The sequence below is a fragment of the Leucopleurus acutus genome (assembly GCF_964270905.1).
Source record: "Leucopleurus acutus genome assembly, chromosome: 2".
Classification (NCBI taxonomy): Eukaryota; Metazoa; Chordata; class Mammalia; order Artiodactyla; family Delphinidae; genus Leucopleurus; species Leucopleurus acutus.
Genome location: NC_139143.1, coordinates 26,961,989 through 26,985,786, shown reverse-complemented (window position 1 = coordinate 26,985,786; position 23,798 = coordinate 26,961,989). Strand labels below are relative to the sequence as shown.

At 39.2% G+C, this 23,798-nt stretch overlaps 1 protein-coding gene across 1 annotated transcript in view; it reads left to right on the top strand.

The window, feature by feature from the left end:
- Window positions 1-2,081: 2,081 nt before the first annotated feature.
- Window positions 2,082-23,798, top strand: part of DESI2 (desumoylating isopeptidase 2) — a 40,499-nt gene continuing 18,782 nt past the window's right edge. The window contains exon 1 of the mRNA XM_082832944.1: window positions 2,082-2,304. Within this exon, the coding sequence (XP_082689070.1) occupies window positions 2,263-2,304 (42 nt within the window). The 5' untranslated portion in view covers window positions 2,082-2,262. The remainder of the gene's footprint in view (window positions 2,305-23,798) is intronic.

Genomic DNA, 23,798 nt, shown 5'->3' with positions numbered 1-23,798 from the left:
GCCCATGGAAATCCCCTCTCTCTCCTACATCATCAATTTCTCTCTTTTTACATACAAGTATACTTTAGTATCTCTCGTCTTTAAAATGTCCTCCATTGACCACACAGCCTTATCCCACTATTGCCCCAAGTTGCCTACAGTCTCCATTTCTTCACTATACACTCACCCCTCAAACCATTCCAAATGTTCTCTGGATCCCACTCCTCCCCTGACACTGCTCATGTCAATGCTACCAGTGACCTCCATACTGCTGAATCTAATACTTAACAGCTTCTGTGCTACCATGTACTCCTCCTGCCTCTGTGATTCCTCTTCCTCCTCTACATGATGGGGGCTAGATCTTTGTCTTTGACCCCTTTACCTTTTCTAAGCTACACATTTTCCTGTCATCCAGTAAGTCCTAAGGCTTTAGAGTCCATTTATCATGGCCATGTCTCCACTTTTTCCAAATGCCGACTTGACATCATGGATGTCTCAATATCTGCAACTTAACAAGACCAAACCAAAACTCTTGATTTCCCTCTTCCCAACCTGTTCTTCACAATTTTCACATCTTATGAATGGCACCACCATCCACACAATTTCTGAAGTCAAAAATCTAGAAATTAGCCTTGAGTGTTCTCTCCCTAACAAACTCAACATCCAATTCATTAGCAAGTCCTGTAGAGCAGCAGTTCCCAACCTTTCTGGCACCAGGGACCAGTTTCGTGGAAGATAATTTTTCAAGGGGGTCGGGGGGAAATGGTTGAGGCGGTAATGCCAGCGATGGAGAGCGGCAGATGCCAGCGATGGAGAGCAGCAGATGCCAGCGATGGAGAGCGGCAGATGCCAGCGATGGAGAGCGGCAGATGCCAGCGATGGAGAGCAGCAGATGAAGCTTCCTTCGCTTGCTGCTCACCTCCTGCTGTGTGTGTGTTGGGGGGGGCGGGGCGGGCGAAACCCCTGCTGTAGAGTCTACTTCCAAAATAGTCCAAATTAATTTATTCAGTGTTACCCACTACCCCCAATATCCAAGCCACCTTTTGGCGTGCACTTGTGGAATAGCTTCTTAACTGGTTGAATCAATTAACTTTGCAGGGCTGGCTTTTTGTTATTCGGATCTGAGCTTACACCTAGACCTTCGCACTGCAGCCAATCTAAGCTTACTCTCAATCACTTCATCCTATTTTAACTCTCTACAAAGCACATATCACCGATATTTTGTTTGTCCTCCCTCCTGTTCATTTCTATATTCCCCAGGGCCTACATCACGGCCTGGCAAAGGGCAGGCACATAAATAATTTTTGAACGAATACAAAAGCACATACTGCGTCCCACGGTTGTGCTAATCTATGAGTACTGTACTCTCTTCCCATCTCAGCAGGATACTTTCGTAAATGTAAAATTCCACACTGAGGATTAACTGGATGCATATTACACCGGTTCCCCCACCAGTAACCCGCCTTCCCCTATTTCCCCACCCCTCCCCTTGCAAAAATAAATAATAATAATAATGAGGAGAGATTTGGAAAACGGCGTCATCAATATGGTCTTCTGCCACATTCCGAAGGCTTCATCGAGTTAAACGTGACAGAAACTAACCGCAGCAGCAGCGGAGAGGTAAGGTAGAAGAGTTAGAAGACCTCACCAGCCGCAAGAGCGGACTGCAAGTGCTGGGGGGCTGACCGCAAGCACTGCATGCTGGGAGCTGTAGTCTCCCGGGGAGGCCTGGCTCGAAGCACCGGGCCCCCGCAGCATTCTGGGAACTGTAGTCGACGGCTGGCAACACGCCGCGAGGAAGGACCGCAGTTAAGACTCCGCCTCTGCGCTTCCTCATTGCATGCTGGGAACTGTAGTCTTTCTGGGAACCCGCTCATCCCGGGCCGAGAGGCACCGAGGCTGCGCCATCTTAGGTCCGAGTGCGGCAGTGGAGGCTAGAGCGCAGGCGGGCTCAGCCCAGGCGCCGGCCGGCCGGCCCCGCCCCCGGGGGCCTGGCGCCCGCCCCTCGCTTGGGCCCCGCCTTCCCCCACGTGTCTGCTGCCGGGGGAGGCGCCTGAGCCGGAGCGGGCCGCCTGCGGTCCGGCCCGGTCGGCGCAGAGGGTGTAGTTGGCGGCGCCCGGGAACGAGTCGCTTCCCGATGTTCCCGCCCCGGCTGCAGCGGGCCGCGCTGTGCGCTTAGTGCCCGGCTCCGGCCCCCTGAGGCGTCCGGGGGGCGGTGAGAGCGGCCTCGGCCCCGCGGAGACGAAGCAGCTGGAGGGCGAGGCGGCGGCCGCCGGGAGGAGGATGGGGGCTAACCAGTTAGTGGTGCTCAACGTGTACGACATGGTGAGTACGGCGCCAGCGGCGGGAGCCCGGCCCAGGCCCGCATCCTCTCGCCGGTCGGCTCGGACCCGGCCCCACGCGCTTCCTGCCTCGCGTCGCTGTCTCCCGCTTGGTTCTCTGGTGTGGGGGGAGGGGAGTATTATTTTTTAATCCTTGTAAACGTCGACGCGCTTGTTAGCGTTGCCCAGTCTGCCCCGGGGCTTTGGCCAAGACTCGGTTCGTCTTGAACCTTTCGCGTGCCCCGATTTGGCCCGGACCCTGGGCCCGAACCTCTTGTCCCTTCCGCGAAGCTTGGGTCGCGGGCCGGACTTCCCACTCCACACGGACTCCGGGGCAGCCCCGCTTCTCCCACGCCGACTGCCTACTCTGCCAGACCAGCCCAAGACTTCAAAAACTCCCAAGCTCTTGTAAGTCCACAAAGTCACCGCTTGTGATGCCTGTGTTAGAGTCTCTTTAAAGGTGAACAGGAGCCAAGACACCCTTGCCTCCAAGGCAACCTCATTAAAATGAATGAGGCTAAAATTTATCCAGAAAATAGCCCAGCAGAATTATTTAGGGATCATGGTGGTGCTCCTTTCCTGGATTTTGGAGACCACTTTCCAGGTGACGCAACAGGTATGTGACGTGACCACAAGAGAGGGACGGGAAGAACTTGTTTGTTGTCATCTAACTTTGGAGTACTGTGAGCACACAGAATTGAGTCCAAGGATTGGTTTGCATTATAATTGCCATTGAAATACCCAGTACACAGTTATTGTTGCAGTTAGATGCGTGCTTGGGTTTGTTTGCTTTCGGTTGATAAGTTTTTGTTTTATAAGTGATTCCCTTCTACCTGCGATGTTTAAAATTTCTTGTTAAGTGGATTGACAAATGAAAAAGTCCCCAACATTATTTTTGTTGTCTTAAAGATGCAGAAGAGCAAAAATACTGGAGGTCAGGAGTCTCGGTTCTCATTCACAGATCTAACATTTTTGCTCCCTTGTATTGTTTTTAAGTTTTTAAATTTACAGTGTAACATCTTGGGTAGAAAGGGATTCCCATGCCACAATCTGGGAATTATGTGAGAAGGCCATAAGGACTGCTTGAGATTTGAGATCAGATCTCTGTTGAGTTCACATATAAACTTGGGAGGTGAAAGGAGATGGGTTAACATACAGAGAAAAGTGGCACATGATAGAAGAAGTTACAGAGAAGACTGTAATTCTCTAGAGTAATAATTCTCTAGAGTAAAACGTTTTGTGGATAGCTGTGGATGCCTTTATTTTCCAAGAATTTTTATTGCTCTTTTATTGTTTCTGTTTACCCTCCTCCCTACCACGCCCCCAGTGATCTGAATTTGGTTTCTTGTTTATTCGTGAAGATTGTTACAAACCATCTGTCCCTCGGGATATATTCTGCTCTTGAGAGCACATTATCCCTTTTCTTCTAGATTATTAAACCCCGTTAGAAATTAGGATTATGCAATGGCCAGAGGACCACGGTTTCATAGCCTAAAAGAAGTCTGTGAAAGTAGAGGAAGAGAGTGTTTTGCTTTTTTAATAAAACTGAAAGTACATTCTTTGGCTTTTAATGGCCTTTTTTACACTTTAGGTATTCTGTGAATCACAAAAATCATTGCCATGTGGTAAATGTAGGAAAAGCTAGAGATGATATTAAAACCAGTATATTTTAAAGGGAGGAGTGTTCTGAAAGATTTTAAAAATATTAACTGGATGACAAATATCTTATTCTTCACATCACTTTTGTAAAGTAGGTAGTTACAAAGGAAGCAGAGAATAGGGTAGGTTAAACCTTCCCAGGTAACTATGAATAGGATCTAGAATTTCTAGACCACAGTCTGTTTCATTATTTTCTCTACTGAATAATTCCTGTGTCAACAGGAGGAGAAGGAGCATGTGAATGTTTATTATCAGAATGGAAACTAGCTGAATTATATGACTTCTAATAAACTTGCTTTTATATGTTCTTTTAAGGGCTTTCGGTCTGTGAGTGTTTTGTGTCACTAACTCAGCAACCTACAGTTATTTAGTTAGGACCCTGTAAAAGTCACAAAAATTAATTACCCTTTTTTTCTTTAAGGAATTTAGAAAGTCATAGGGGAGTTAACAACAGTAGTAACAATTCAAAACAGAATACCATGCTTTTGATAAGAGGAGAACAAGATGTAAAGGAGAAGACTGAGTGTGCTTGTAGGATCAGGGAATGCTGAAAGATAAAGGGGGCAAAACCTGAAGGATTGGTAGGATTTCCGCAGGCAGGGAACATTCAGCATGAACACTGGCAGGAGTAGGAAGGCATAGGTTAGATTTGGGAAATCCAGTATAGTGAGAGTGTAGGGTGCATGAAAGGAGACAAAACTTTCAGTTTGATTAGAATTTTTATTATTTGGGGCTGAGGGGCTGGGCTGCGAGCCAGGGGGAACCATTTAAAGTTTTTGTGGGGAGGAGCAATGTAATCAGAGTTACGTTTTAGAATTAAGACCAGTGGGTTGAGGTACAAATTTGTATCTATTACACTCTCATTTTTCTCAAGCCAGTTTTGGTTTTTGAAACATTTTTGCTTGATGTCAAGGGCAAATTCCTTTTATCTTTGGTAGTACTTCCTATTCATCATAAATGACTTTGATGAGGATTGCTGTGGTCTGTCTGTACAGGCCTAATACATCAACTATCTATCTAGTCCAGACTTGGTAAACATGAAAATCAGCCTTTAATTTGCACTTATAATCACTGTTTATAGGGACCTCTTGCGGTGTATCCTTGTACATCTTTCTCTGTGAGACTGTTACTTGCTCTAGGTGACTGTAATTTTCCTGTTCAGTAGATTGGGAGCTGTTCATCATTTCTTTTCTCCCATAACTCTGCCACATACATGAAAATAATTGTATCAGGGTCATCTGAATTAACTTTCTTCTCATGAAGAAACAGTATAATCCTCAAAAGGTTACTTAATCTTACATAGTGCTGCTTAATTATTGCTTGCTGCCTTCTCAGTGATTATGTTCCTCTCTGTACTTTGGGGTAATCTACCACCAATAAAACATGTCCTGGAGTTATTTTCCAAGTCTTGGGAATGAGGTTATTCACATATTGCTAACTTACTGGCATACATAGTAAAGCAGGTGATTCAGATTAGTTTCACTTGCTGGGCCAGTCTCTGGTATAGTCACTTTAGCACAAAGTCTTCATGTGTCATAGATCCAGATTTTGTGCTACTAAGGAATTTTTATAAAGTAAGAATATGCAGTAATATGATGACGTTTGTAGATTCATTCCGTAAACAATTTTCTTCCTATTGTTAAACAGTACCTGTACATCTTCAGAGTCTTAACAGAAAAGAAACACTTTCTAGGACTCTTCAAATGAGGAAGTTTTTGTCTGGACTCCATTCTTTTGATCCTCCTGTCTGCATTACACTTCTAGAGAGTGTGAGGCCATGCAGGTGTGACATGGTCTGACTTCCCGTACATCTGTAGATCTGTACATCTGTAGATCTGTACATCTGTAGATCTAATTCAGACTTTCTGAAAGAGTTTCAGACTCATTTAAATATACTTTGCACCTAAGTGATTCCATAATATTATTAAAACAACATGTCCAGGAACAAACTTCTTTTTCCCTTTTCTCCTTTCCTGACTTCAGACCCTTCCCCGTTACTCTACCGAACCCCCCCCCCGGTCCCCCACATTTCTTGTTAAAGGCCCATTTCCTACCAATCCCCCACTATCTCCCCTCCCCCCAACATATACTCTTTATGCTCACACAATGAAATTTTTAAGTTATCCGAATAAGCTATACTGTACCCAGGTTCTTTCACACATGCTGATCCTTCTGTGTGGAATATCCTATTCTAGCGTTGATCAGTATGACCCCCTGCTCCTAGCTGTAGCTTAGCCTTTATTCATCAGACTTGGCTTAACTTCTGTGCCCTAGTTGTAATTTCTACATGTCTCAATCACTGCATGTATTATAATTCTGTGCATCCCACTAAACTGTAAGTTCCTTGATAGCATCATACTATCACCAGTGTTTAGAACAGGGCCTGTCGCTAGAATGTGTTCTGTAAGTAAATCTTTACCAGATGAATGGGATTTTAACTAGGCAGTTTTGTTAGGAATGGTGCTAGTACTTGAATGGCCTGAAAAGGTCATCTGTTCCCTCTTCTTCCTGTGTCAAATGCCTATTTCTGGGTTTTTTTCCTTGTACTTTTACTTAGTTTATTGCAGGATTTTAGCTTTATTGGACCAAGAAGGGAAGTAAGATAGCAAAATAACATCAATTATTCTTCTTTGACATTGTTTTTTTGTTCTGTTTTGTTTTGTTTTTAACACTGTGTAACTAGACTGAAGAAATGTTCTTAATCTGTTTATTCTTTGAACTTGGATTTTAGTCACTCCTTGGAAGATAATCCCTTCAAAAACATTGTCAGTTCCTGAATTTTAATAAGATTTAACTAGTTAATAGGAACTAGTCTTAACTTTCTTGTACCAAGTATGCTTCTTGGGCCAGTGACTTTCCTACCACTTGATATAGAAACAGTGACCCGTGAGTCTAGCTAAAAAAAAAAAGGGCAATCATAAATCAGCCCTCCTGTGTTATCTCTGACAGTATCTCCTTTTTTGTTTTCTTTCTTTCTTTTTTTTTTTTTGGTTTAGTGTATAAAAGAATCCAGTCCCTCTATATATTTGTTTTATATTCCTGCAATAACAAATTGCCCAAAACTTAGTGGTTTAAAGTAATGCAGATTTATTCTCTCACACTTCTGTAGGTCATGCATTCAGGTGGACTAGGCTGGTTCCTTTGCTCCAGATCTCACAAGGCTTGAAAGCAAGGTGTCAGCTGGCCTAGGCTGTGGGGGACACATCTGCTGCTAAGCCCATTAGATTGTTCCCAGAATTCAGTTGCTTGCAGTTGTAGGGCTGAGGTCCCATTCCTTGTTTTGTCAGCCGAGCCTCTCTCAGATGCTTAAAGCCTCTTGCATCCTTCATCCTCAAACCAGCAATAATGCATTGATTCCTTCTCACACTTCACATATCTCTGGCCTCCCCTTCTCCCACATGTTTCCTACCTCCATCCAGTAAAAGTTCTCTGCTTTTAAGGGCTCTTATAATTAGATGAGACCCACAAGGATAGTCCAGGGTAGTATCTATCTTAAAGTCTGTATCCTTACATCTGCAAAGTCCCTTTGTCACGTAATATAGCATATTCACGGGTTCTGGAGAGCAGGATCTGGACATCTTAAGGAGTCATTCTGCTTACCACACCATCTGTGAAAGGTATTTTGTAAACCCCCAAATGTTCAGTGTTCCCTTTTAGCAGTCCCTTGACTTGGCATGGAATAAATGTTAACCTAGTAATTTAAAATGGAAAATTTGATGTACAGTCATCCCTCAGTATCCATGGGGGAATTGGTTCCAGGATCCACCCTAGATGCCAAAATCTACAGATGCTCAAATCCTGTGGTTGACCCTCCACATGCGCAGGTGTGGAACCTGTGGATACGGAGGGCTGACTGTATGTTATTGAAAAAAATCCACGTATTAAGTGGTCCCGTGTTGTTCAACCGTCACCTGTATTCAGAAAGTAAAGTATGGGAATCTTTTATGATTGGCAAATACTCCGATGTTAAGGGTCCAAGCATGCTGATGACTACAGACCCTTCAAACTGCAGTGGTATAGTGTATATCAATCTCGAGGTCACGTGTTGATGGATAAAGTTAACAGTATAGAATTCAGTGAAACTTATAAATTAAGTACTTTAAATACTAAGGAGAGCCTACTATTTTAGGTGAAATCTTTTGTTAAATGGATTTTTCTTAAGACAGGTTATACTTACACTTTCCATTTGTTGACTGTCAGATTTTCTATAAGAATATTTAAATTCCAAAGCACCATTATTGTTCAAGTATCACCCAGTTGGTTACTAGAATATAAAGAGAAAACTGCCAAAATAATCTTAAACTATGAGAAAGGCAGAACAATAATAAAGGGAAACGAGATACATGTCAATAATTTTGTTTCAATTTATTTGGAATGTATTTTGGTGTATGACTGTGATAGTCCCCTACCCCCAAAACAATAACTCAAAACTTAACTAATTAACCCCACATTATTTGAAATAAAAGTCTCTCCTCACTAAATTGTGATGTCATCCTTATCATAATACTAAATTCTTGCCCATACAGGATTGATTCTAGTCTCATTACTACAGAATTTTAATTATTATAATCTCACAATATATTTAGTATATGGCTGGGCCAGTTTCCCTTTTTTATCATTCCTAAGTTTTCATGGCTGTTACTCATTTTCTTTTTTAGAAGTACTTTGTAAGGCTCTGAAAAAATTGCATACTTTTTTGTCTTTTTTTTTTGACTTTGTTAAAATACACATAAAATTTACTGTCTTAACTATTTTTACCTGTGTAGTTCCGTGTATAACACATTGTTGTGCAACCAATCTCCAGAACTTTTTCATCTTGCAAAAGTGAAACTATACCCATGAAACAATTTCCCACTTCCCCTTCCCCTCAGTCCCTGGTTATTCCCATTCTACTTTCTTTCTCTGTGAATTTGACTAGATGCCTCATATAAGTGGAATCATACATTATTTGTCTTTTTGTAACTGACCTATTTTTCTTTGCATAGTGTCCTCAAGTTTCATCCCTGTTGTAGCATGTGTCAGAATTCCCTTCCTTCTTAAAGGTGAATAATATTCCACATTTTGTTTATCCGTTTATCTGTTGATGGACACTTGTTTGCTTCCACCTTTTGGCTATTGTAAATAATGCTGCTGTGAACATGGGTCTACAAATAAATCTGTTCAAATCTTTGCTTTCAGTTTTTTTAACTGTATACCCAGTAGCCCACAAGATTTTTTTTGTTTTATGACATTTCAGTCTCATGTCATCCCTAGAAAGGCTTCCCCTAGCCTAAAATTATAGCAATAATCTACATGTTTGTTCCCAGGTGGAAAACTAGTACTAATTATTGAATGATCCATGGTTCCCCATGTTAATTGGAGGTACGTGCCACGTTTATCCTGTCTTGAATTATCATGGATATATAAATCTATTTGACTTTCTATACTGTTCATTTATTTAGTTACCACTTCCTGCACCATTACAGATGTTTAATTGCAGTATTCTACTGTGTTTTGATAACTGGTGATAAGTTTCTCATATTCTCTTTCAGAATTCTCTTTATTTTTCCCACACATTTGTTTTTCAAATAAAATTTAAAATCAATTTGTAAAAAATGTCATTGAAAATTTAAGTGTAATGACATTAAATTTATGAATAATTTTGGGGAGAATTGATAGATTTACAATATTGAGTCTTTTCCCGTAATAATAAGAGCTAACGGGACTTCCCTGGTGGTCCAGTGGTAAAGATCCCGCCTTACAATGCGGGGCACGGGGGTTTGATCCCTGGTTGGGGAACTAAGATCCCACATGCTGCGGGACAGCTAAGCCTGAGCTCGCACACCTCAGCTAGAGCCTGCACGCCTCAACTGGAGCCTGCGTGCCGCAAACTACACAGCCCACGCGCTCTGGAACCCAGGCGCCACAACTACAGAGCCCATGTGCCCTGGAGCCTGCGCGCCACAACTCGAGAGAGAAACATGTACGCCACAACTAGAGAGAAGCCCACGCACCACAACAAAGAGCCCTGTGTGCCACAGTGAAAGATCCCGCATGTCTCAACGAAGATTCCACGTGCCGCAACTAAGACCCAACGCGGCCAAAAATAAATAAATTAAAAATAAATAATAAATAAACCTTTAAAAAAAATTAGAGCTAAAATTTTTGAATGTTTTCTGTATGCCAGCCATTGCAATAAGCCATTCCCTCATATCCTTTTTAAAAATGATGAAACTGGGGCTTAGTTGAAGAATGTGCTCAGAATCATGCCATAAGTGATAGAGAGGTCTTGAACCAAGAGCTCTGACACTAAAATCTGTGCCCTTAACCACCATATAGCTGCCCTCATCCTTGGAAAGTGCTGTGTTTCTCTTTTTATTTGTCCTAATCTTACACCCATTCCTAAACTAACTTTCACTGTGCTCTTTGGAACTCATGAATGAGCAGTGATTTTTAAAATCCCCTACATCCTAAACCTTTTCTGTAAATGGTTCTCTGATGGTTAATTTTATGTGTCAACATGGCTAGGGCAGAGTACCCAGTTTTCAGTCAAACAGCAGTCTAGATGTTGCTATGAAGATATTTTTTAGATGTGATTAATATTTAAATCAGGAGACTGAGTAAAGCAGATTATCCTCCATAATGTGGGTGGGCCTCATCCAATCAGTTGAAGATCTTAAGAGAAAAGACTGCGGGTCCGTAAGGAAGAAAGAATTCTGCCGCCAGACGAGCTGTAACATCACCTCTTCCCTGCCTTTCCTGCCTGCTCTCCTGCCCTGCAAATTTCACACTTGTCATCCCCCACTATCACGTGAGTCAATTCCTTAAAATAATCACTCCCTTGTTCTCCCCCTACCGTCTAAGTTAGATTTTGTAGTCTGCCATTTTAATCATTCCCTCTGTCATATTTGTCTGGCAAATGTTGTTAAATTGAACTCTACACCTCAGCAGACAAATGCAGCTAGAGAAAAATATACAACCATACAGACTAATCTCACTTTAAAATCATGACCACAAACCCCAAGAGGACCCTAAGTGCCGTCTGGCAGTGCTTCCTTATTTCTATGGTCAACTGACTTTCCCACTCTCCAAGACAACTACAGTATTTCATACTCTCTCCCCACATTCCTTACTGTCAGCTGATGGCTTCACTGCTTATTTCATTTAAATTAAAAAAAAAAAAAGTGATTGAAGAGAATTTTCTCATCCTTCCACCACCGCTGTTCACCTCCCTCCTATTACATGGAAAGGGAACGCATTGCCAGTGTCCCTGCCTGAGGTCAAACCTTCCACTGTGTGCTGAAGCCCATGCTCTCCTATGCAAGGACTTTGCTTTTCTTCTGTTCTCTCTCAGTTTTTCCCCCTCTACTGTCATTCCAGTCAGCATATGAATATGCTGTAATATTTTCCAGTCTTTATTATCTCTGTTTATAAATTCTTCACTCTGCAGTGAGCTTGAGGGTAGAGACAGTGTGTTACTCTTCTTTTTATTCCCAGAGCTTGGAACATAGTGATCACTTTAAAAAGGTTTGTGGACTTACCTGAAGTTCCCCTAGGACTTGTCGTCCTGAAACAGTTTCTTCCTCCACTGTGTCCTCTTGTTCATTGCTGCTACTTGCAGGATGGAGAAGCATGCTGCTGGACACCTGCAATGGCTTTGGGTTTCAACCCTGTGGCTGGCTGCTCACCTCCGGGGACGTGCTTTGCTCTGGTGTCTTGACGGGTCTCCCTAGCCAGTCAGGTGGCAAGTGAGAGTCCCAAAGCATCCACACTGGTTCAGAACAAGAGTATCGATGTGAGAAAGAGTCAGGGCTGAGACCTGGCTTCTCCTTGGTCACACCTTCTCTACCTTCTCCTTGGTCACGCTTACTGTGTGGAATCTATTATCGGAAGTAGTGAAATGCAGTTCTTTGTGGTTTAGCCTGGCATCAGGCTGCATGGATTTGTATTCTACCTCCTGCGTTTTAGCTATGTGACTTTAGGAAAATTACTTAACTTCTCTGTGCTTCTATTTCTTTCTAAAATGGGAATAGGACTTCCCTGGCAGTCCAGTGGTTAAGACTCCACGCTTGCAATGCAGGGGGTGCTGGTTCAATCCCTGGTCAGGGAGCTAAGATCCCACATGCCAGGCAGCACGGCCAAAAAATTTAAAAATAAAATGGGAATAGTACTGTACCTAGCTCATAGGGTTTTTTTAAGGATCATGAGTCAATTTGTGTAAAATGCATAGAATGATACCTGGCACATGATAAGCACTAGAAAGTGTTAGCTGTTGTTATCGCTAGTGTTGTTATTTGCAGGATTGTAGAAGCTAAATGAGCTTCCATTTGTATACTTTCAGCCATTGCAACACTTAATAACTCGAGTTTTGGAATTTCATCAGTTTATCTAAAGGAGTGTTAGTACACAGAACAAAGTGCTACCCAGATTGAAGCATTAAAAGCAGGCTGTTGAATGGAGAGCAAACTAGGGGTTACCAGTTTGCAGGGGTGTGCAAAAGGGTACAAACTTTTGGGTGTAAGATAGGCTCAAGGACATATTGTACAACATGGGGAATATAGCCAGTATTTTATAACAGCTGTAAGTGGAAAGCAACCTTTTAAAAATTGTATAAAAAAATTAATAGTAAATTTAGATTTAAAAAAATGCGGGCTGTTGCACACTTGAAACCATCTCCAAGATCTCCATCGTACTATATGTATAAAATTGGGGTTAATTGTATAGCCTTTTTTTCCCCTTTGTGTGTTAGAGTTGACAGCTGGTCTTCAGCCTTTCTGCCAGATGAACTTAATGCTTCTAATTTATATAAGTCTTTAAAAATTTGTGGAAACTAAAAATAAACAACTTAGCTTGAGATTGGTTTGTATACTGTAGTGTAATTATAATTTCTAGCTCACTGTCCAACACTGAGTTAAATGAACCACCAGATAAAGTTAACATGTTAATTGTCTCCAGCAGTTCTCAGTATAATGTTGTGTGTATTCTAGTCTACTGAATAGTATAAAAAGAGTTGTCTGGTTGAAGTACAGTCGAAATTCTAGTTTCCAGAAGGAACATATATTCTAGATTTTCCCACTCCTTCAGATTTGAGGGTTAGTTATAGCTCCCAGAATAGGAGGTCTCTACATTACTAAACTAGTAATAAGGTAGGCATGTCACATGGCATTTAGGCAAAGAGTAAGTGATGGCTATTTCTTTTTACTTGCAATGGTACATGATGGGTCACCATAATTTCACATAATGAACTAATAGTATTGATCTCCATCTTATTCTGAAGTTTCAGGGTACTTCAGGATCATGTAAAGAAAATCAAAGCCACATGAGACTGTTAGGAAGTAGTCATGTGACTTCAAAAAGCACTAGGTGAAGGCTAAGAAACCTGGGCTCTGTTTACAGTTTAGCCAGTCATTATGTGGCCTTGGGCACAGATTACTTGCTTGAATATCCCATAATTGATTTACATATTTTATGTGGACTGTTATTATGAAAGAATAAGTGAAAGCATGTGTTAGAGTAACCCAAAAAGAGTTATTAATTTATTACATATACACATATTTGTTTTAACACTTGTCAAGTTTTGACTGTTTACATTTTTAATGAGTTCCTTATGGGCAAGGACAGTGAGTTAATCATCCTTGTATCCCCAGTGTCTAGCAGAGTCCCTGACATACATTTTATTGAATCATAGTTCTCTAACTTGCTTTATTTATAGCTTTGTAGGTAAGTAAAAATTTTAAATGAGATTTAAATTGAGATGCAATTTAGGGGAACCTTCTAGAACTGTTTCTCAATTTTATCCTGGACCAACTAAAATACACATTTTACATAATACTTATTATACACACATGTAACTGAAACCAGATGATCAGGAAACACCTTGCTGTGTGTGATGTCCTCTGATAAGTTCTATTGCATTATGTTTCATTCATTTAAAATAATGCTGGTGCAACCCACTGAAATGATTTTAGGATTCTTTAATGGGTTTTAAACCTACAGTTTAAAAGATACCTCTCAGGAAGGCAAGCTCCATGAGAACAGGAACTTGATCATGTTCACTTCTGTATTGCTAGTTCTTAGCACATAATAGGTGTTCAGTACATATTTCTTGAATGAGAGAAAGAATGGAGTTGTTTTCCCATGGGTCACGTTTAAGAACAGGACAAAGGGAAAAGCATTACATACTCCTTGCTACATTTCAGCTCATCAAGTATTTGAGTGATCTAAGTACGATATAATACAGTACACTAAGCAACATGGAAGGTACAGAATTAAGTAAGACTTTGTCTCAGATCTCATACAGTTTTAGAACCCAATCCAGGAGGACAGTCAGGTGCAAATAGGCCTTCTTAAAAGGAGTTTCAGGGTTTTACCAAAATTTTTATTTCACACAACTAAATTAAGTGCCTGATATGAGAGATTTTCCAGAACATGGTTTTCTGGTGTAGATGTGGCTCAGGACCAAGAATTGGCAGTACCCTGCCCCATCTACTTATCATCACTAGTAGAGTCAAACGGTGGCTAATATAAAATAGGGTTAGTCTTAAAAATATTCAAGGGGCATTTGGTTCACTGTTGATTTGACTTCTAAAAATCTGTTCTCCTTTAAATAACTTAATTCACAGTCATCCTATGTCTAGCTTGTTGTGGGAGGGTCTTAGAAATTAGATCCTTTGGTAAACATAATAATTTGTTTTTGAAAATTAGTTTGCATAGTTAATAAACAGGAGGAAGCTTTAGCTCTGTACAAAATACACGTCACCACATTTTCCTTGGTTTCTTAGATTATCGTGTCAGTATGTAGTTAGGCATATTCACACTTGTGAGGTCAGGACAGTGCTTAGGAGCTTTTTAAGACTCAGAGTACAGTTCTTAAGAAGGCCAGTCTTAGGCTAACTTTAAATTTCATCATCAAAACTGAGACTAAAGAGTAAAAGAGGGTGCAGGCATAATAGTTGTATTGAAGCAAACATAAACTGGGACTGTCCCAGCAAACAAGGAAGTTTGGCTAGGCTAGCTTTTGTGCATATGTTTGTGTTTGGCTACACTGTGTCAAAAAGAAAAAAAAAATTTTTTTTTACAGAACATTTATAAAACTTTGTATTTAGGGCTTCTCTGGTGGTGCAGTGGTTGAGAGTACACCTGCCGATGCAGGGGACATGGGTTCGTGCCCCAGTCCAGGAAGATCCCACATGCCGCGGAGCAGCTGGGCCCGTGAGCCATGGCCGCTGAGCCTGCGCGTCCAGAGCCTGTGCTCCGCAACGGGAGAGGCCACAACAGTGAGAGGCCCGTGTACTGCAAAAAAAAAACCAAATTTATATTTATAAAACACTTTACATTTATAAAACACTATTAACTAAAAAATTACAAATCTTTCATAATCAGGAGAGATTATGTACTCTGAAAAATTGAGGCTTAATACCTACTGTTATCAACAATTTATAAATAACTTTGTAATGAAAATGTTTTTGTTACATAAAGATTTTTTTTTCTAAGACAGAAAGTTGGCCATGTGCTTATTAGATAATATTTTCAGGTAGTGAAAAGATTGGACATTTTCTTAGAAATAATTATTATGGAATAGAATCTATATATTTCTTATAGTATAAAGCAAATTAACAGACATAGCACTGGATATTCGTGATTTCATCTAAAAAAGATACTAGAAAATCTTTTCATTCAGTGAGTTTTTATTGTCTCTCTGCTTTATGACTAACCTGATGCTAAGGCACCATAGATAGAATTAAATATGATTTCCTGTCAGTATCAAATAGCATTTGCTGTAAGGTTATCTTGGGCTAAATCCAGTGGTACCAGAAAGACTTCATAAGGTAGTTTAACAGTGTGAACATCAAGGACAGTTTTATATTAGATGACACTATAATAATTATCCCACAATCTCTACTAGTCACAGTTTATTTTGGATTTTTTTTTTTTTTTTTTTTGCGGTACGCGGGCCTCTCACTGTTGTGGCCTCTCCCGTAGCGGAGCACAGGCTCCGGATGCGCAGGCTCAGCGGCCATGGCTCACGGGCCCAGCCGCTCTGCGGCACGTGGGATCTTCCTGGACCGGGGCACAAACCCGTGTCCCGTGCATCGGCAGGCAGACTCTCAAACACTGCGCCACCAGGGAAGCCCTATTTTGGAATTTTAACTCAGTAATTGAAATGCCTTGTCCTAAACACCTTTTTTTGGGAATTAAATAAAATGTTTACTTTTAATCCAGTGAACACTGGTTCTAGTTTATAGGGGAAACAGTCATACTTTATACTTAGATCATTTAATACTGCCTTTTAAGGAAGTCAGACCCAGGCTCTAAGTGGTTATATTAAGTGTTTTAAGTTCCAGACTAGGGAGATAGCATTTATCATTGCTGTTGCTTTCAAACAGGAAGCGTAACATTTTATTAAATGAATAAAGCAAATCACTGACTGAAATGAAGTTTAATGAAAGTTCTCTATCAGAAGAAGAACTTAACATTTTAATATATGACTATAATATAGTACAGTCAGTTCACTTCTATAAGCAATGCTTTAAAATAATAAATAGAAATATTTAGGCCAGTTTTTTCATTGAAGCAAGATTGAGCTCAAAAGTTAACTATAGTTGGGGCTTCCCTGGTGGCGCAGTGGTTGAGAGTCCGCCTGCCGATGCAGGGGGCATGGGTTCGTGCCCCGGTACAGGAAGATCCCACATGCCGCGGAGCAGCTGGGCCCGTGAGCCATGGCCGCCGAGCCTGCGCGTCCAGAGCCTGTGCTCCGCAAAAAAAAAAAAAAAAAAGTTAACTATAGTTTATGTATTTATTGCCTTCCCACATATTTCAAGATGATAACTTTTCTGTGAATGGTTTCTTCTTACCTTTTTATATTAATAATTTGGAATGCTTTGATAAGCCTTCTAAACTTCAGTGACACTGGCTGGTATCAAAGGAGGTAAAGCGTGTATTAGTGGTCCTTCCTTGGCCCTCTTCTCTTTACTTACTTGCCACCTCCATAGACTTAGGAAGTACAAGACTGTAAGGTCCTAGCACCAAAGTGAGATTGGTTCTCCAGCCCTCTGCTCATATCCTTCATGAATATATAAGAATCCTATAAAACCACTGCCTTATTTACAGAGACCTTTTACTCAGATCTGTACTTTTCAAGAATATAAATCATTGCTTATAGGAGTCTTAGAGTCAAATTAACTTTGCCATTGTTTGCTGTTCAGTTTAGTGAGTCACTGCTCTTGGTAATTTGACATCAACTCCCAAAGATTCTTGAAAATTCTGAGAATTAACAGGTAGCCAGAACCAATCTGATTATTTACACGTGCATACGACCCTTTACCAATGTGTAGAACAGAGTATTAGGGAAGGATCATATTATCAATATATGTGTTTGCTACTACTAATGCTTAATGTTTACTATAGGTCAAGCACTGTTCTAAGTACTTTATACATACTACTTTATTAATCCTCATAATAGTCCTCTGTGGAAGATACTATTTATTATCTCCATTTTATAAATAAGGACAGAGAGGATAAATATCTTTACCCAGGTCACACAACTAGTAAATAATGAAGTCAGAATTTGAACCAAGGTGTCTGGCTCCAGGATCTGAATTGGAATCAAACACTTTTTGAGACATATTGGGTATCTTTAAAAGTTATCAAATATTAGTGTGGGATTGGGATAGATTAGGACTTTGGGATTGACATGTACACACTACTATATTTAAAATAGATAACCAACAAGGACCTGCTGTATAGCACAGGGAACTCAGCTCAATATTCTATAATAACCTAATGGGAAAAGAATTTGAAAAAGAATGGATACTTGTATGGGTATAACTGAATCACTTTGCTGTACACCTGTAACTAACACACATCATTGTTAATCAACTATACTCCAATATAAAATTTTTTAAAATTTTTAAATAAAATTAAAAAAAACTTTTTTAAAGTTACCAAATATCTGTGAAGAAAACAAGGCAAAGAACCCCCATCTCCTGACACTCAGCCCAGTGTCTTTCCACTATAGTTCAAATGCTTCAGCGTTGTTCATTGTAATGCTTGGATCAACCTTTTTCTATCCAAGCAATAAACTCTGAAGTAAATTCAAAGATAATAGAAGCAATACTCTTGTGATCCAGACTGGAACACAAGAACGTTGTGGGCTTTCCTGTTTGATCCTAAGGGAAAGATAGCCTTAGATTAAGCTAACCAAATGGTTTAGTAGGTGGTTGACATGGACATGTTGTGGTAACTCTGCTGTTGTTTGGTGGTTCGAGAGATACTCTTTTGTGGTAGCAGCTGGCTGGTTTACTGTTTTCCTTTGGTATGTTGGGAAAAGTTTGAGAAGAATCAAACTGTAAACTTTCAAATGAAAACATCTGATTTTTCATATAATCCTTGAGAGATTGTATAGTTGTCAGCATTGGGTAAACTTGAATGTATAGTTTCCTTTAGTGGATCTGCCCCTAGTGTTCCATTTCACTCCTGCCTCACACAGCATGGCCCTGTGTGGTAAGCTTTCTCTGCAGGGCTGGCCCCAGTGTCATTATATATACCTCTTCATCCCAGCTTCTGCAGTTGTCTCAGAGCAATAGTTCAACTAGTCTCCTGAATACTTGTTGTATTCTTAGACTTGGACAAACTCTAGCAATAAAAGTGGTCTTTTCCCAATTCAAATAAAAAGCTAAGCCTTTAAATAAAATTGTCCTGTATTATCCATTTTTCCCAAGTATATAATTTTAAACTTTTGGCATCTGCTGCTATTTAGACAACAAAATCAATGAAGACATACCCAACAAAAATTAACAGAAATCTTGCTAACATCCAGTCATATCTAATTCAGCAGCTTGGTTTGTTTGTTTTTCATGGATACATTTTCTTGGCTGTGATTTCATGTTGCATATTTATATCTTCTGTTAGAAAATATCAATGTTTTGTGGTTCTACAAAAGCATGAATTTCCACATAGCAAGTTTGAGAAGCTCTTTTGAGCTTTGTAGGGAGATTTTTATTCCAGAGATGCCATGTGAAATGTTTTGACAGTGGTAAATAATTTTTTAAAGTAATGACAAAGGATGGAAAACAAGTTAGAGGAGCATTGAGAAACACTACTATTAATTTCAAAAATCTTAAACTATGAGACGATAGTAATTACATGAATAACTACCAACAGCAAATCATTGTAGGAGAGTTTCACAACTGAAATCATTCAGTAAAAGACTCAGTCCTCATACACAGCCGGCGTTCCGTATCCGCAGATGCAGGGGTCTGACTGTACCACACCGTTTCAAATAAGGGACTTGAGAATCTGGGGGGGTTCTGGAACCAATCCCCCGTGGGTACAATGGGACTGCTGTACTTTCTCTGTTTGTTTACAGTTATATCATTAAATCTCCACTTAAAGTAGGCATCATCCATATTGTCTGCATAGCCTTGGCAGGACTTTGAGGCAGAAGGACTAGATAAGGCTTGCTGACCTTGAATTAAACACATGTCTTCCACAGGCAGCCTGCCCAGTTTTTAAAGAGTGAGCCTTCCAGGCGTGTTCTCTGATAATAGAGCTAGGAAACCCTAACAGAAACAAGAACATTTTAGAGAGCATCTCTGTGGAAGGCTTACCCACTTTTCTTTGGAGTCCATTCAGAAAAAAAATCACACCAAAGAAAAACATCACATTTACTTCATAAATTTATTCAGTAATGTGCTGCTGTTTATATATGAGCGGTGGTTGACCAGAATATGTATATTTAGAGGATATTTTTTTCCTGGGTTTTTTTTCCTTCAGTCTTGCTGCGTGGCTTGCGGGATCTCAGTTCCCTGACCAGCGATTGAACCCAGGCCCTCGGCAGTGAAAGCGCAGAGTCCTAACGACTGGACCGCCAGGGAATTCCTTTTTTTTTTTTTCTGTTCTTGATATGTTATTTGTTTATAGTCTGTTTTCTGCATGTTTTTGAAGGCAGCTATCTGGAATTAGGAATGCGGTCTGTAATTTGAGAAATAATCTAAAGTTTTTGATTGGGGATAAGTATCTGCAGGAAATTTTGTCCTTGGAGGATTCATGATATTTATAGAATAGTTTTTGTTTAGGTTTGCCAATTGTGAAAGTATATACTCTTCTACCATTTGGTACAAGTTAGTAGATCCTTTACTTCTATTCCTAGCATTTTTTAAACAGTTTTATTGAGATATAGTTCACATACCATACAGTTTACCCTTTGTGTATAATTCAGTGGATTTTGGTATATTCAGAGTTTTACAACCATCATTGCATTCAATATTAGACATTTTTCATTGCCCCAGAAAGAAACCGTATACCCATTGGCAGTCACTCCCCATTTCCCTGCAAACCTCCCAGTCATAAGTAGCCACTAATCTATTTTCTATCTGTATAAATTTACCTATTCTAGGCATTTCATATAAATGGAATTATACACTCTGTGGTCTTTTGTGATTGACTTATTTCACCTAGCATAATGTTATCAAGGTTCATTCATTTGCTGCATGCATCAGTACTTCTTTCCTTTTTGTTGAGAAATAATACTACATTTTATAGATATACCACACTGTATTTATTCATTCATCAGTTAAGGGTCATTTGGGTTGTTTCCACTTTTTGGCTATAGTGAGTAATACTACTGTGAACATAGATGAAAAGTTTTCGTGTGACTATATATTTTCATTTCTCTTGAGTATAAACCCAGGAGTGAAATTGTGGGTCATATAGTAACTTTAGGCTTAATATTTTTTTGAGAAACTGCCAAATTTTTCCAAAACTGCTGTACCGTTTTACATATATACTATGGAATATTACTCAGCCATTAAAAAGAATGAAATAATGCCATTTGCAGCAACACAGTGGACCTGGAGATTATCACACTAAGTGAAGTAAGACAGAGAAAGACAAATATCATATGATATAGCTTATATGGAATCTAAAAAAAAATGATACAAATGAAATTATTTACAAAATAGACTTACAGACTTAGAGAACAAACTTATGGTTACCAGGGGCGAAGGGTGGGAAGAGAAGATAGATTGGGAGTTTGGGATTGACATGTACACACTGTTGTGTTTAAAATAGATAACAAGGACCTACTGTATAGCACAGGGAACACTGCTCAATATTCTGTAATAACCTAAATGGGAAAAGAATTTGAAAAAGAATAGATGCATGTATATGTATAACTGAATCACTTTGCTGTACACTTGAAACTAACACAATATTGTTAAGCAACTATACTCCAATATAAAATTAAAAATTTTTTTAACTAAAAATAATAATAAATAAAATAAAACTGCTCTACCATTTTAAAATCCCATCATCGGTGTATGAGGATTCCAGTTCCTCTGCATCCTTGTCAACACTTGTTATATCTGTCTTTTTGAATATAGTCATCTGAGTGGGTGTGAAATGCATCTAATGGTAGTTTTTATTTGTCTGTCTTCTTTAGAGAAATACCTATTTAGATCCTTTGCCCATTTTTTAATTGGGTTATTTGTGGTGTTCTTGATTTCTAAGAGTTCTTTATATATTCCGGATATACATCCCTTATCAAATTTCTCCCAGTCTGTGGGTTGCTTTTTCATTTTACTTATGGTGTCTTTTGAATCACGAAAGGTTTTAATTTTTATGAAGTCCAATTTATTTTTTTATTTTGTTGCTTGTATATTTGGTGTCACAACTGAGAGACTGTTGCCTAATTTAAGATCATGAAGATATACTTTTGTTATCTTCTTAGAGTTTTATAGTTTTAGCTTTTACATTTAGGTCTTTGACTCATTTTGAGTTAATCTTTGTATATGGTGTGAGGTAGGAGTCCCAGTTCATTTATTTGCATGTGAATGTCCAGTTGTCACAGTCCAATTTCTTGAAAATACTGTTCATTTCCCCCATTGAATTATCTTGGCACCCTTGTTGAGAATCAGTTGACCATAAATATAAGGGTTTCTTTCTGAACTGGATTCTTCCATTGGTCTGTATTTCTGTCTTTGTGCCAGTTACACAGTGTGTTAATTACTGTAGCCCTGTACTAAGTTTTGAAACCAGGAAGTGTGAGTATTCCAACTTTTTCAAGATTGTCTTGGCTATCATGGGTCCCTTGAATTTCCAGCATTAGCTTGTCAATTTCTGCAGAAAAGGCAGCTGGGACTTGGATAAGGATAGCAATGAATCAGGTCAATTCAGAGAGTACTGCAATCCTAACAATATTGTCTTCTAATCTGTGAGCATGGAATGTCTTTCCATTTATTTAGGTCTTTAAATTCTTTCAGTAATGTTTATAGTTTTCACTTACAAAGTTATATAGTTCTTTGTTAAATTTATCCCTAAATATTTTTTACTGCAACTTTAAAGGGAATTGTTTTCCTAATTTCATTTTTGTATTGTTTACTGCTAGTATATAGGATTACAGTTGATGTTTGTATATTAATCTTGTACCCAGCAACCTTCCTGAACTTGTTTATTATTATTGGTTTTAGTATTTTTTTAGTAGATTACTTATAATTTCCTATATACAAGATCATGTCATTTGCAAATAGAAATAATTTTACTTCTTTTCCAATCTGAATGTCTTTTATTTCTTTTTCTTCTCTATTTACCTTGGCTAGAATCTCCAGTACAGTGTTTCATAGAAGTGGCAAGAGCAGATATCCTTGTTTTGTTCCTGATCTTAAAGGGAAAGCATTAAGTCTTTCACCATTAAGTATGATGTGAGCTGTGAGTTTTTCATAGATAACCTTTATCAAGTTGGAGAAGTTTCCTTATATTCCTAGTTTGTTGAGTGTTTTGGTCATGAAAAGTGTTGTATTTTGTGGATTTTGTCCTTTACTCTAGTGCTATGGTATATTACATTAATTGATTTGGGGGGATGTTAAATCCGTTTTGCATTCCTGGAATAAATACCACTTGGTCGTGGTATAATCCTTTTTATATGTTGCTGAATTCAATTTGCTTGTATTTTGTTGAGGATTTTTGAGTGGGTATTCATACGAGACTGATCTGTAGTTTCCTTATGATGTCTTTGTCTGGTTTTGGTGTCAAATTAATACTGGCCTCATAGAATGATTTGGGAAGAGTCCCCTTTTCTTTTGAGCAGTTTATGAAGAATTAGTATTCTTGTTTAAATATTTGGTAGAATTCACCAAAATCATCTGGTTGTAGGCTTTTCTTTGAGGGTAGTTTTAAAATTACTAATTTATTCTCTTTTTTTTATTCGCATTCATTATAGATCTATTCAGATTTTCTCTCTCTTCTTGATTCAGTTTTGGTACTTCATGTCTTTCCAGGAATTTATCCATTTCATCTCAGTTATCTAATCTGTTAGTATACAGTTGCTTATAGTATTCTTTATAATCATTTTGTTTCTGTAAGGTCAGTAGCGATATCTAGTAATAGATTTCTAACTAGTAAATAGTTGCTTTAATCTAGAAAATGAATTAACTCTTAACATTTGGGGCCCTTTCTAAGGATAGAAGGTACAAAGAACATGAAAAGCAAAGAACTATTGAGTCCCTCATTGTTATTGCTAACAGTGAATAAGCAACATCAGCGTTAATTCCTGCCTGGCACAGAATATTGAGACAGAGCCTTTAGGAAACAAGTAATGTTAAGAGCGGGTAGCTTCTGCTTTTTAATACTGTTCAAAGGAATATCTCTGGGTTAAGAAATCCTTTTCCTAGCAACCTGCCGGCTGCCTAACCCTTGAGCAGAAGCACTTTACCTGATTGTCCAACTTTCCATCTGAGAGTAGAGGTAACATTACCACTTGCAAAGCCTGTCAGGTATTCATTTTTCATTGCAGTGTCTCAGCAATTCTTTAGAAACCTTACATAGGTCAAATCTCATTATAGTAAACTCCAAAGGACTGACCAG